The sequence below is a fragment of the Hyperoodon ampullatus genome (genome assembly GCF_949752795.1).
Source record: "Hyperoodon ampullatus genome assembly, chromosome: 17".
Lineage (NCBI taxonomy): Eukaryota > Metazoa > Chordata > Mammalia > Artiodactyla > Ziphiidae > Hyperoodon > Hyperoodon ampullatus.
In genome coordinates, this window is record NC_136930.1 from 76,993,403 (window position 1) to 77,007,574 (window position 14,172).

Here is a 14,172-nt window from a genome sequence, read left to right on the forward strand (position 1 = left end):
CCCCTGGACAGCTGCGCCCGTGCAGGTGGGGCACAGGCCCCGGCTGAAACAACCCAAGCTGTTACAACTCAGCCAACAAGCCCACAGTTACAACCCTCCCCCACCATATGTCCCGCCCCCAGGCCCAAAGAGAGCCAGGTCCAGAGCTGGTGACACCTCAGGGCAGATATGATGGAGGACCAGGAAGTGCCTGGAAGGTGGGCTCAGCCCACCTGAACTCTCCCCTATACACACTTTCCAAGTCCTTAAGTCTTCTCTTTGTGGGAATAACTTTACAAGGGGAATTTTTTTTTTAACTATAGCAAACCACATTAGGTCTAAAAATGGAAAACTTTGGAAACTGAAGACTGAGGAGTCTGGGCCGGGAATATCAAGGAGAAGTGTGGCTGTACGGACGGAAGGAGCGTCAAAACGGGCTGTCCGGGGAAGAAACACACACCGGGCCCCGAGCGGGCTTTGCCACTGTCGGGCGCCGGGAGCGAGGGAGCGCCCAGGGGGCGCCGAGTACGTGCCCGCGCGTGGGGGTGGGGGTGGGGGGGTGGGGGGGTGGGGGGGTGGGGGGCCCCCTCCCGCCCGCCGGTTACTAAGCGACCGCCCCGCCGCCACCCGCCGCAGCGCCGGAAACGCTCGCACCCTCCGTCGAAACCCGAGCTGGAGATGACGCAGGCCGGTCGGGACGCCCCTCCGGGTCCCCTAGACCCAGCCCGACCCCACCTACCTCCCCACCCGACCGGACCTAGCCGTCGAAACCGCGGGCGGAAAGCCACCCCCTTAGGGGAAGGCGGGCAGGGGCCCGCTGTGAAGTGAAGGGGAAGAAAGGGACGCGCGACCCGGGCCCGACCCGACCCGACCCACCCTGCAGGAGACGGATTTGCCGCTGTAACTGCTCCTTTTCCTCCATCTCCGGAGTCCGCGACGCCCGGCCAGGCCCCCGCGACGTCATCGCCGCGCGACCGTTTCCCCGCGGGCTGGGCGGAGCGCGGGGAGGTGCCGAGACTGCGCACTGAGGCGAGGCCTGGGCGACTGGCGGGCCGCGGGGAGGGGGAGCAGATGAGATGCGCCGTCGCCCCGGCAACGGCTGGAGAGGCGGGGTCACGCATGCGCAGAGCTGGGGGGACGTCACTATGGAGCGCCGGGAAGAGGACACACCGCCTGTGTGGAGGGGGCGCTGCGGCAGGTGGTCTCCGTCCTGAAGTGTTCTGGCCGGGTTCTCCGCCAAGAGCTCTCGTTCCCTGCGGGACTGGGCGAGGGGCCGAACCCCAGACCCCACCCCAGCGGCGACCTGGTGGGATGAGGGCCCAAGAGACTGTATTGTTGCGCAGGCCAGGACAGGAGAAGAAACGTCCAAGATCGAAGAGGCCCTACAGAGACGTGTTAAACCTCTGAAAACATGAAAGATTTTGGTGTATCAGTGGAAACAAGTATAAAACCAGGTGTGTAAATCCCTCTGTAGAGCTGGGGCGTGTAAAATGGTATGGCCGCTGTGGAAAACAGTCTGGTGTTTCCTCAGAAAGTTAAAAACAGAATTAGGGTTTGTCCCAGCACTTCCACTTCCGGGTATATACCCTGAAGAAGTGAGAACAGGGACTCAAACGTGTGCCAGTGTTGGGTGGAGCATTATTCGCAATAACCAGAAGGTGGAAATAGCCCAAGTGTCCATGAGGATGAATGGATAAGCAGTGTATATCCGTACAGTGGAACAGGATTTAGCCTTGAAAAGCAATGTAGTACTGATCCATGCTACAGCATAAATGAACCTCAGAAACATTATGCTAAATGAAGTAAGCCAGTCACAAAAGGACAAATACGGCAAAATTCCACTTATATGACATAGCTAGAATAGGGAAATTTATAGAGACAGAAAGTAGATCAGAGGTTACCAAGGGCTGAGGGGAGGAGGAATGGGGAATTAATGCTTTTTGGGTAGAGAGTCTATGTTTGGAGCGATGAAGAAGTTTTGGAAACAGGCAGTGGTGATGGTTGCACAACATTGTGAATGTACTTAATGCCACTGAATTGGACACTTTAAAATGATTATACAACAGCTTGTATATATTTACCACAGTAAAAAAAAAAAGTGGACAGATGTGTCTGCACAGACCTGAAAAATAGGAAAATGTTAAAGGAAATTCTTCGAGCTGAAGGGAAATGATACAATATGGAGACAGATCTACATGAAGAAAGAGCACAGGAAACAGGAAATATGTTAGTAATTTTTTTAAATTCTCATTTCTTATTTTCTCTAAAAGACAAATAGATACAGCAAAAATAATAAAAAACGTATTGTGGGTTTATAACATATGTAGAGGTAAAACATACGCCACCAATGATTCAAGGGGTCACGTGCACTGTGTCTCCTGCAGGTGAGGATGCAGTCCACAGCCTCTTAGGTCAGCACCTGAACCCACCTTAGGGAGTCAATGTTACTCCACTCAACATACAGCAGTGGGCACCCTGGGATTTCTTTGGTGGAGGTGGCCCCAGGCTAGGAAGACCAGGAAATAGAATGGCCCCTGCACTCAGGCTGTGAGACGGGGTGAGCCACAGGTCGTGCCCCACCAGCTGAACACTGTGTAAGACCCTTAGGCCTTGGCAGAACTCTGAGGGCAGGGTAGGGGAGTTCTCGTAGAATGAGGGAATTTTTCACCAGGGATCTTGAAAAGCACTTCTTTGGACTTGCCCTGTCTTGCTTCTCTTGAGAACCCTGCAGCCATCCCCTTATGAATGAGCCAGGACTGGCCTGATGGGGAATGGACAGCACATGCCTAGTTCATACCACTGACCCTCTTGACAGCCAGCCGTCTGCCAAACACATGAGGCCAGTGGTTGCCAGCTAGCCACAAAGTCGATGAGCCCAGGTGACACCACGTGGAGCAGAGATGAGCCTGAATGTCATGACTCAGGGCACCTCACATCATGACGAGCAGACCAGTGGGCGTTTGTGCCACTAGGTTTCGGGGTGATGTATTAGCACAAACTGACGGATGCACGGGTCCAGCACTGAACTTGTCTTCTGTGCCCGACAAGCTCTCTTCTCCTGGACTTCAGTCCTGGGGGGGTGGAGCGGAGAGCCCAGCCCGTTGCTGAGAGGAGGCAAGGTTTGCGGGTTTGTCTCCTGGAGTTGTGAAACTGTAAGTGGGATGTAAGTGCTTTCACGATTAACTCCTTAAAACTGACCTTGACAGTTACACTTAAAACTCTTTGATGTCCATCAAGCTGGCAAAGATTAAAACAGTCTGCTTTCAGTGTTTGGGGGTGAGGGCAGGAGACTTCACTATTCACTTTCTGGATGTTGGCACAGCCTTTCTGAAGGGCAATTTGCAGCACGTGCCAAGGCCCTGAATACCATCTGAGGAATTTCACTTCTCAGAATCCCCCCAAAAGAGAGAATGAAATGCGTGCAAGGCCTTAGGAACAGAAATATCAGGTGCTGGGGGGAAGGGATGGGGAGGGATAGATTAGGAGTTTGGGATTAGCAGATACAAACTACTATATATAAAATAGATAAACAACAAGGTCTTACTGTAGAGCACAGGGAACTCTATTCAATATCCTGTAAAAAACCATAATGGGGAGGAATATGAAAATATATATACATGTATAACTGAATCACTTTGCTGTATACCAAAAACTAATCGAACATTGTAAATCAACTATACTTCAATAAAAATTAAAAATTTTAAAGTCAGGTGCTGAGTTCTTTACACGGAACAAAAATATTGAGCACGTTTATAGCCCATTACAGGCGTGCCAGGTCCCCTTTTTTTTTCTTTCTTTTTTTTTTTTTTTTTTTTGCAGTACACAGGCCTCTCACTGTTGTGGCCTCTCCCGTTGCGGAGCACAGGCTCCGGATGCACAGGCTCAGCGGCCATGGCTCACGGGCCCAGCCGCTCCGTGGCATGTGGGATCCTCCCGGACCAGGGCATGAACCCATGTCCCCTGCATCGGCAGGCGGACCCCCAACCACTGCGCCACCAGGGAAGCCCCAGGCCCCCTTTTTTTAAAGCACAGATCTGTGTGTGTTTGTTTACTTACTTACTTATTTATTTGTTTATTTATTTATTTTGGCTGCACAGGCTCTTTGTTGCAGGCTTGTCTCTAGTTGCAGCACATGGGTTTAGTTGCGCGACGGCATGTGGGATCTTAGTTCCCCGAGCAGGGATTGAACCTGCGTCCCTTGCACTGGAAGGCAGATTCTTAACCAGCGGACCAGCAAGAAAGTCCCTAGGCCCCATTCTAGTGTTAACACATATTAATGCATTGAGTCTTGACAACAACCCTGTCGTTTCCATCTTAAGGATGAGGAGACCAACACAAAGGGGGTCAATCTCCCATCCCAAATCACAGGGTAGCCTCACCCTCCCCAGACTCCTGCACATCCTGGGCCAACTACTTTCTGGCCATCTCTCTCCTCCAGTGGTCTCTTCTTGCTGGCTGCCCACTCTCCGAGTGATCTCTTCTCTGCCAGTCTTCTCTCTTCCCCGCAGTGGACCTTCCCATAGGGCTGCCCAGGTGCAGGTCTGGGGCCATAAAAAGGACTCCATTACTGGCATTCAGCAAACAAGTGCTGAGGAACAGACATACCTGTTGCTGGAAGGCCATGTCCATGGACTTCTCCCTCTCTCCCCTCGCAGGGGAGTTGTCTCCCACCGCCACCCCTCACCTCCCTCTGCTCTCCTCCCTTCTCCCACACCCAGCTTCCTGCTCTTTTCACCACCCTAGCCCAAGCAGCCTTCCTGAGCTGCAAGCTGTTCCCCCAGCCACCCCACCCACATCTGCCCTTGGCCTTGCACACCCCCCTCCTCTCCAGCCCCACCACATAAGGCTGCCCCAGGCACCAGCCTCTCTGAAGGGGGTGGGAGAGTAGTAAAGGGAGAGCAGTGCAGCTGTACCGAATGCACTTTTATCAGGGCACGCGCACAAAATGTCAAATCCTTCCTGAGCTTGTTACCTGTCTCCTGGTTCTATGGCAAAAGCATCTGCATCCCCCCTCCACCAACCCAGCCTGCACCTCCCTTGGGGAATGTCCCCCTCCTGCCATCTCCTTCCCTCCAGGAGGTCTGCATGCGATGGGAGTCAGGCACCCTGACTCACCGGGCCCTCACGTGGGAACAGGTGGTTGGCGGGCTGGGACCGCTACCCCATGGATACCCCTCGCCTGTTATCCCAGAGGGAGAGAGGCAGGAAGTGAGTGTAGAAGAGAACTGCCATTGAGGGCTCTGTGGGTCCCTCCTTCATCCCAGCCTCCAATCCCCCACTTGACCCTCCACCCTCACGGCAAAGCATGAGCCTCAGAACCAGATCCTTTGGGGAGAAAAGTTGATTCATCTACTGTTTCCTAGATGGCAGCATTTCCACGAGGCTCTCAGGGACCACGGTGGATGGATGGTGTGAATCTCACCACCACAATTTCCCACATGCCCTAGTACTGGGCAAACCTAACTAGGTGGAAGAGACACCACCACCCGCAGCCCAGCAGTGACTGGATCCCAGCAGTAAGAGCCTCCTGCAGCTGGGGCAAAGTGAAGGGAGGCTCAGAGCGTCGGAAACGAGAGCAATAGGGCCGCTTCCCTCCGCAGAGGACCAGTTGGAGTGGGGCAGGGTTCTGAGCCGCTCCCCCGACCCCTGTCAGCAGAAAGGGCCGGGAGCCAGGCAGGATGCCGCAGGCCTCCGGACCGAGGACCAAAAGGAAACAAGACAGGAGGGCCGTGCCGGGGAGGGCGGCTGGAGGCGGGGCGTGGGCAAAGGGAGCCGCTAGTCGCCCGCGCCGGCCCCCGGGACGCACCGTGAGCCTCCGCTGATCCCGACCTGCGGGGAGTAGTTTCCCCGCCTGCCTGCCCCCCGCAGTTCTGCCGCCCCTTCCTGCGGCCTACGCTCCTCCTGACTCCCGGGGCGCCCCTGGATCCAAGACCGCCCTGCTCTGGGGCCGCCCCGTCGCCCAGCGATCCGCCGAGCGTTGATTGAGCGCCTGCTGGACAGGCCCTGCTGACCGGCCGTCCGAGCCGCCGCCGAGGGTCCGGGCCAGCAAGGGGGGCGGGGGCGGCGAGCGGGAGGGAGGCCCCGCGGGGACTCAACTCCCAAAGGAAAGGACTCCTGGGACTTCAGTGCGTCTGGCACCCTCTCGGCCCCTCGCTCCGCGTTCGTTTACTCCCGGCCGAGCGGCTCTCGGGCACACGGGGCCCTCCGGGGCGCCTCTTCCCCGCGCGGGCTCCTGGGGGCGCGGCGGCGTGGGCCGCGGCTGCCGACATCCTGGGCGCCGACTTCCGGCACCCTGGGAACCCCCAAAGTGTCACTGGGAAGCGGGCACAGGGTGGAGCCAGCCCCCTGGGCTGCACCACCCACATCGCGGACCCAGATGAGCCCGAGGCCCGCAGCTCCCCCTACCCCTCCCTGGACCCTGGCCGTCCCTGATGCCCGATGGCCGGGGCTGGGTGGGTTCCTCGGGCCGACTACCCCCTAGCCCCGTCTCACGCGGTCCTGGCCTCCACTGTCCCTGCCTGGACGCCCTGCCTGGACGCCCTCAGGCCTCCTCTCTCTAAGCCCACTCCCCCATGTCCTCTGAGGTATCCCAGCCGCTGCCTGCAAAGGGCTGTCCTGGTTATCTCCTGGGTCTTACGAACTTTGTTCCTCCCAGGGGCTCGGCCCTCCCAGGGCAGAGGCTGTGGCCTCCACTGCCCAGTTCCCAGCAGTGCCTGGCCGGCCCTGCCCCACACCGGCTGGGTGGAGGCATCGGGTTGCGGTGAGCTTCCTCTTCCTTAGAACTCTCCCGGAGGTGCTGACCCTTCCCCGCACACAGCCAGAAGCCCCCTCCCAGGCTCCCATCCCTGGTCATGCTTCTCCCCGCAGGGCGCGGTGTCCTAGCTGGCTCTGGACCCCCAGGTCTGCCCAGACATTGCCCAGGGAGGCCTCACCCACCCCCATATCACAGAGTGATATGGCTGTGAGGAAGATGGGAGGTTGCCCCAGACTTCCTGGCCCTGGAAATGTCCGGGTGCTCCCCAGGCCTCCAAACGGGGGAGGGGGGGTGCAGGGCCAGCCCCGCCCACCTTCCTTCTGCTTTTTCTCCCCAGTGGACTCACTTCCTGTCATCTCAGGCTGACTCTGCCCTCGGGATCCTAGTGACACAACCACTCACCAAGCCCAGTGCCTCTTGTTTAGGTTATTGCCAAAGAACTGAACATGTGAACGAGGAGTTGCTGCAGCAATGCCCTGTCCACGCTTCATTCAGCCCCAGGTCACTGCAACATTCCAAAACACACACCCCAGGAAGTCACTTTCCCTGCACTGGCATCGGGGCCGCTGCCAGCGGCTCTACCTGGAGGGGCCCTTGTCCCGTTCACGGCCAGAGCCCTCATCTGCAGGAGCACATGGCACCAGGTGCTGATAAACACTCATGGCTCAAATGAATGCATGTGGGGGAGCCTGCGTGGTGAGTCTCAGGCCAGCCAACTGGCAGGGGCCCTGGTGCGGGCTCCAGAGTGTCATAGGGCCCAGAGGCAGGATGTGGCAGTGGAGTGGTGGAGAAAAGGGGGCACGGGGCTCCTGGCTGCCTTGCACTGGACATGATCTGCAAGCAGCCCAGGAGAGTAAGCGTGTTGAGAACCTGAGACAGGCCTGGATGTTGTTACTTGGCTTCAGCTCTTCAAAGTAACAGCTTTATTGAGATATCATTCACATACCATACAATTCACCCATTAAAAGTGTAAAACTCTGGGGTGTTTAGCATATTCAGAGTTGTGCAATCATCACCACAATCGACTTGAGAACATTTCCATCTCCCCAAAGAGGCTCTGTCACTCCCCCGGCCCCCCAGTACCTGGCAACTACTAATCTGCTTTCTGTCCCTACGGATTTGCCTGTGCTAAACAATTTGCATACATGAATCACGTGAGACATTGTCTTTCACGTCTGCCTTCTTGCACTTGGCATAATGTTTTGAGGTCCATCTACATTGTGCCGTGAGTCACAACTTCATTCCTTTGTATGACTGAGCACCACACCATCGTGTGTCTTCCGTCGTATGCACTGACCACATTCTGTCTGTGGAATGTGGTGCTTCTGCATTTTGGCTGTTAACAGTAATGTGGGAACGTCCATGTGCAGGTTTTTGCGTGAACATATGTTTTCACTTCTCTTGAATACACACCTAGCAGTGGAATGAATGAGATCCAATGGTAATTCTCTGTTTAATTTTTTGAGGAACTGCCAGACTGTTTTGCACGGCTGCGGCTGCATCCATTTACATTCCCAGTAGTGTGTGAGGCTCCAATTTCCCCCCATCTTCCCCAACGCTTGTTACTTCTCTTTTATACAGTTATCTGTGGGGCGTGAAGCAACATCTTACTGTGGTTTGATTTGCAGTTCCCTGACAGCCAGTGGTGTGAGCATCTTTTTGTGCGCTTGTTGGCCATTTGTAGCAGTACATTTTCTTTGAGGAAATGTCTCTTCAGACCCTTTGCTGTGGCCCAGAGTTTCCAGAGAGAAGGACTGAGGAAGTGCCCAGCAGTTGGTGCCCAGCAGTTGGAGGCAGCAGCGGGTGGGGCACGAGCTGGCACACCCTGACCCTCCCCCACCCCCGCTGGGCTGCGGGGCCGGCTCATAGGGGGTGTTTCCGGGCTGTCGCTGCTCCAGGCCGGCCGAGGTTTCACTTTTGGATCTGGGAAACTTTGGGCTGTGTGCTCGCTCGGCAGCTCCGGGGCAGAGCCCTCCGATCCCAGCCAGCAGAGCGGCCTGGCTTCAGCTTTGTGGGCACGGGCACGCAACAGTCACAGTCACGGTGAGCTGCTCCCACACCCTGATCCCCGCCCCTGCGCGCCGCACCCCACTGCCTGCCCTGGCTCCAGGGTGGGGCTCTCCCTAGTGCTGGGTGGGGGGAGGCCAGCTCCTCTGGGTGGAGACCTGGTCCAGGCACCCTTCTGCGGCTTCCCCAAGCCCCCCAAGGACTCACAATCCCAGACCGGCTTGGGGAAGCCCAGGCCTCTGGGAAGGGGGTGCCCTCCCCAGCCCGGCTAGTTTGGGCTTAACTCCAGGTAGGCCCTCTAGGTGCTCCTTGGCCCACTCTCAGACTTCAGACCAGCCCTGAAGCTCAGAGGCTTCCTAAGGGCTGGCCCCCGTGCCTGGAGCCCAGATGTCCTGGGTCCTGAGTCAGGCCCACATTGGCTTCTGACCCCTGAAGACAGACTAGTGGCTCACGGAGCTTTGGGCGCAGAGAAAGCCCTGGAGGACATGTCTAGGAGCTGGGGACACTTTGGCTGGGCCTTGCTGTGGGCCTTTGCACCAACAGCCCAGGAAGTGATGGCTTCTGTTTCCTCCCCTGCCCTCTGAACACCTCAGCCAGGGGGGCAGCTGCTACAACAGACAGAGCAGTGGCTTGGGGTCACTCCAAGGCCCCAGCCTTGCCCTGCCCTTTCTCAGTGGCTGCTTTTCGTGAGCAGCCCTAAGCCTTGTTGAAGTGACAAGAGGGCTTGGTGGGTGGCCGGGGCTGCCCCCCCCGCCCCAAGCACTGAGTCCCAGGGCTTTCCCGGCTTCACGTGGGCGCTCTGATCGCGTGGCCCGAGTCCCACTGAGGGCTGTGAATGGCGTCCCACCCTGGAGGTGCTCATGGCCTCTTGGAAAGACGGATTAGTGGATGACCGGGTGGACTTCTGCTTGTTTTTGTGTTGGGTGATAGTCAGCAGCAAGCACTTTCTGCCGGTCAGAGCGTCCCAGGACTAGCCAAGCAGGACTGCTTTGGAGGGAAAGAGCTCCCCATCACTGGAGACGTCCAAGTACCTACCTTCCCCCTCTTCTGCCCACCCTCTTCCAGCCCTGCGGGTGCAAGGCCTGACCCAGCTGCCCTCCTCAGGAGCATGGCATCGGCCTTTGCGAAGGTGGTCAAGAGTGTGGTCCGGGAGCTGGACCACAGTGGGGAGCTCACCCCTGTGGACAGCCTGCAGAGCTCCACCAGCTTCCAGCTCTACTGCCTTTTGGGCAGGAAGTCCTCGAGTTCACGGTTCTGGAGACACCGCTACACACGTGTCAACCTGTCCATCAGGGACATCCTGGAGCCCGACGCCCCAGAGCCAGGTACCCCACTTGGCACTGAGTCAGAGCCATGGGACGGGTTGGGGGAGGAATGGGCAGGCCCGTTGCCTCCTGCTCTGGGCCTCTGGGCTCTCTGCTTCCAGAGGGCAGGCACTTTCCAGAGGCCCCTCCGCCCGGGCGGACAGGCAGCAGATGGTGGGATGGGCCTCAGCTCTGGTCTTGCTCCAGCTGTGGAGCGTGGCAGCACCTTCCATTTCCACGATGCTATGGACGGGCAGCTGCAGGGCAGCGTGGAGCTGGCGGCCCCAGGACAGGGGAAGCTGTCAGGCGGGGCCGCGGTGTCCGGCAGCTCCAGCGCTTCGATGAACGTGTGCATGCTGCGAGTGGCCCCCAACACCTGGGAAGCCATGCATCGAGAGAGGTGAGCCCCGGGGTGGCGGGGCCCTGCTGAAACTGGGAAGCCCCTGGGTCAGGACCTCGGGGCAGCAGGAGTCACAGGGGGTCTCTGCCAGGCTGAGGGAAGTCCCAGAGGCAGGGGCGTGCTGGGACCAGCGGGCAGGGAAGGAGGCTGCAGAGGTCCTGGGGGCCTGCCTCCTGCGGGCCAGGGCGGCCAGGCAGGGCCCTAGGGTCAGGGGTCAGACCAAGTCCCACTGCGAGGGGGCTGGGCTGCTGGGGTGGAGCAGACCCAGGGACCCTAGGGAGGAGGACCATTAGCTCAGAGTGGAGACATGAGATTTGAACCCGGGGAGCGGCAGGGAGTGGAGGGAGAGAGCAACCAGGTGAGCAACCGGCCAACAGGGTGGGCCGCTCCAGAGGTCTTCAGGTGTCCGCCCATCCCCACTGGACCTTGTCTTCCTGCACCCCACCCACTCACAAACATTGTCGGGAGCACCAGGGAGGGAAAGATGGGTATCCCGCGCCTGGGCATCCCCAGAGCTCTTGGTCTCCTCGGCCGTGTCACCGCCCCCACCCACCATGGCCACAAAGGCTGAGGTCCAGGGAAGGGAAGCCCGTCCTGTGGCAGGGGTACGGGAGGGCAGGTGCCCCCCCTACGAGCTTCCCATTGGTCCGCTCGCCACAGGCGCCTGCGGCAGCCCGAACACAAAGTCCTGCAGCAGTTGCGGACCCGTGGGGATGACGTGTTCGTTGTGACCGAGGTGCTGCAGACACAGAAGGAGGTGGAAGTCACCCGGACCCAAAAGCAGGAGGGCTCAGGCCAGTTCGCACTTCCGGGAGCCATGTGCTTGCAGGTGCGCGGCACAGGTCCTGCAGTGGGCTCGGGCTGGGGAGGCAGGAGGGCGGTGCCCCCAGGCAGCGGGGTAGGCCCCTGCCAGCAGCAGCCTGTTACATCCGGCCCCCTAACCCAGAGCCCAGTCCTGAGTCCATTTCCGTCCCTCAGGGCAGAGGCGAGGGCCACCTGAGCCAGAAGAAGACGGTCACCATCCCCTCGGGCAGCGTCCTCGCATTTCGGGTGGCCCAGCTGGTTATTGGCTCTGACTGGGGTGAGCCAGGATCATGGTGACTTCTGGGGCCCAGACTCCATGGCAGAGAGGCAAAGAGGCCTGGAAGAGCCACCAGGGGTCACTGGGGGCATCTGGTTGCATAACTTCATGGGTCGGGGTGGCCGAGGGTCCCTTGCTCTGGCATTTGGGAGGTTGGGGCACAACGGGGGTACTGCACAGGGGGCCCCAGCTGGGGAGGGAGATGCCAGGTGCTCCGCCAACCTGCTTTCCCCATCTCTGCTCCTGCCTGGCTGCCAGACATCCTCTTCTTCCCGGACAAGAAGCAGACGACCTTCCGGCCACAGCAGGAAGGTGAGGCCTGTGGACCTGGGCAATGGGATGAGCGGATGAGGCATTCTCCTGCCCAGCACAGCACAGCCGGGCGACACACGCACGCATGCACACACGGGTGACACGGTGACAGGCTGACACCAGCCTGGTTCGACCTTGCTCCCTGTCCCGGGCTGCCAGTACGGGGGTGGTGGTGACAGGCTGTGAGGGCCGAGGGGAGGCCTCAGCCCTCTCTGGCTCGGGGACCCACCCCTGCACTGGCCAGCTCTGCCTCGTCCAGGCTACAGGCCCTCCTACATTGCAGGTGGCCAGCTGCAGCGGTCCTCCTGCCTCGCCTCCATAGGGTTCCTCTCTGTCCACTTCAAGTTCCTGTCGGGTCAGTACCTTCTTGGCCACCCCCCTGGTGGGCTCCCCTTCTGCCCCCCTGGGGTCTGCCCTCCATAACTAGGGCTCCCCGGGGCCATGTGGGCACCTGGGCAATGGCAGCCCTGTCCCCACAGACGGGCTCATGGAGGACCGGTTGGTGACCACCGAAGACTTCCAGGGCCTGCAGGCAGAAGTGCGGGCCTGGGCCGTGGGCCTGGAGGGCTTGTCCAAGGAGTCTTGTGGGCAGCTGCTGGGGGCCCTCGGGCAGGTGCTGCGGGACGAGGCCGCCCTGCAAGCCCTGGATGAGTTGGTGAGCGGGCTGGGTGGGGCGTGCGGGGCGTGCGGGGCGTGCGGGGGTGGTGGGCAGGGTGGGGGGGTGGGCTGGGCAGGGCGAGCTGGGGCGGGGTGGGGTGGGCGGAGCTAGTGCCTGCGCCCCGCCCCCACGCTCACCAGCCCGCCCCACGCCCTTACCCCCAGCTGGAGCACGGTCTGCGTGGCGGGCTTTTGGAGTCTCGGGATGGTCCGGTGGGTGCTGTCCTCGAGTGCCTGGTGTTCTCCTCCAGAAGGCTGGAAGAGGAACTTGCCGGGCCCGTCTTCTACCTGCTGCAAGCTCTAGCTGGTGAGGGGCTCCGGGGGTGGGACAGGTAGGGAGCAGGAATGTGGGCGTCCCTAGCTGGCCTTCCGGAACCCCCTCTCACCCAAGTTCTCTCCCCAGTGCTGAGTGCAACCCAGCACGTGCTGCTGGCTGAGGTGCTGGAGACGGGGGCCCTGTCGGGGGCGTTCAAACTGGTGAGAGGGCCCAGCTTGTAGGGGAGGGGCTGTGCCGGAGGTGCGGACCCAGTGCATCTGGGCTGGGGCGGTGTGGGTGGTGCCAGAAGCCTGGAGGCCCCTCTGACAACCTCCCGCCCTGTCCTGCCAGGTGGAGAGCGTTTTGGAGCTGGGCACCCCATGGCAGGAGCCCAGGGCCGTGTCCCTGCCGCCCGAGCTCCTGGGGAGCAGCTGGGGCTCAGAGGCACCCACCTGGGTCCTGCTGGAGGAGTGCGGCCTTGAGCCACAGGTGGGCGCCCCCCAGGTGTGCTGGAAACCGGAGGCCCAGGGCTGTGCGTATGCGCTTTACGCCTGCCTGGCACTGCTATTAAGGCTGAGCCGGCTCTGCTAGCCTGCAGCCCGCCCGCAGGGCAGCTCTCTAGTCGGGGCAGAGCTCGTGCCCACCCAGCTGCCAGGAGCCACACCCAGCCATGTGGGCAGCTCCCCACAAGGCCTGGGAGTTGAGGAAAGCCAATAAACGTGATGAACAAAGGGAAAATGCTCACTGAGCTTTTGAGGGGCCCTATGTCAGGGGTCGGGACAGCGATGGGGATGGTGCCTCCACATGCGGAGGGACCTGGGGGCTGAGAGCAGGCATCTCTCCCGTGGGGCTTAGGGGGCATTCCCTGTGCTGCACCCGATCACTCCGTAGTAAGCAGCCACGTGGCCGGGCTCCTGGCCCCCTCCCCCAGCAGGCTGGCCTGGAAGGAATGGGACAGGGCGATTCCAGCCCTCAGGATGGTTCTCTGTCTGCCTCAGGGAACTTGAGAACGTACTGATGCAGGTCGCGGGGGGCCGTCCTTGCCCTCCTGGGCTGCAGAGAGGACAGGGAAGAGGTGTACTGACAAGCAGACAGATCTGCACTCCTGGGGCTGCAGTGGGGCCCCAGGGAAGTGACCCAAACCAGAGAAACTGGCCTTTGGGGTGTGTCTCATCCAAATTAATTCGCTCAAAGGTAAGAGTCTCTCAAGAGGAGGCCTCCGGGCCCCTGAGTCGCAGTCCCTGGGCCTTCGTTAGGGCTCAGAACCTCCCTGGACCAGGGAGCCTGAGCCTCTCTGGGGGGTGGGGGGCGGGGGCGGGGGTGGAATGGCCCCACGTGCAAGGAGAGATAGTAACTGATTCAGCTAAGGAGTTATTCTCATCTTGGAGCTTGAACAGCCAGGAGAAATTTGCCTCTCCCCAT

At 59.8% G+C, this 14,172-nt stretch overlaps 2 protein-coding genes across 2 annotated transcripts in view; one reads left to right on the plus strand and one right to left on the minus strand.

Moving 5' to 3' along the window:
- The window catches only part of ZC3H3 (zinc finger CCCH-type containing 3), a 78,968-nt gene extending 78,052 nt beyond the window's left edge, over positions 1-916 (minus strand). The window contains exon 1 of the mRNA XM_079722781.1: positions 856-916. Coding sequence (XP_079578907.1) covers positions 856-901 — 46 coding nt within the window. The 5' untranslated portion in view covers positions 902-916. The remainder of the gene's footprint in view (positions 1-855) is intronic.
- Positions 917-9,783: 8,867 nt separating this feature from the next.
- GSDMD (gasdermin D) lies at positions 9,784-13,476 on the plus strand. The gene is made up of 10 exons (XM_079722830.1): positions 9,784-10,065; positions 10,252-10,444; positions 11,105-11,273; positions 11,423-11,525; positions 11,784-11,837; positions 12,121-12,192; positions 12,317-12,492; positions 12,660-12,801; positions 12,898-12,971; positions 13,102-13,476. Exons 1-10 carry the CDS (start codon positions 9,849-9,851, stop codon positions 13,339-13,341), a joined length of 1,440 nt encoding a protein of 479 aa, XP_079578956.1. The 5' UTR covers positions 9,784-9,848; the 3' UTR covers positions 13,342-13,476.
- Positions 13,477-14,172: the final 696 nt, after the last annotated feature.

What these genes read in the sequence shown, in the direction of transcription:
- GSDMD (XM_079722830.1), top strand. Translation starts at nt 9,849, where the DNA reads ATGGCATCGGCCTTTGCGAAGGTGGTCAAGAGTGTGGTCCGGGAGCTG. An exon ending in GCCCGACGCCCCAGAGCCAG is followed by an intron (nt 10,066 to 10,251) that starts GTACCCCACTTG and finishes GTCTTGCTCCAG; the next exon opens with CTGTGGAGCGTGGCAGCACC. An exon ending in CTTCCGGCCACAGCAGGAAG is followed by an intron (nt 11,838 to 12,120) that starts GTGAGGCCTGTG and finishes CCTACATTGCAG; the next exon opens with GTGGCCAGCTGCAGCGGTCC.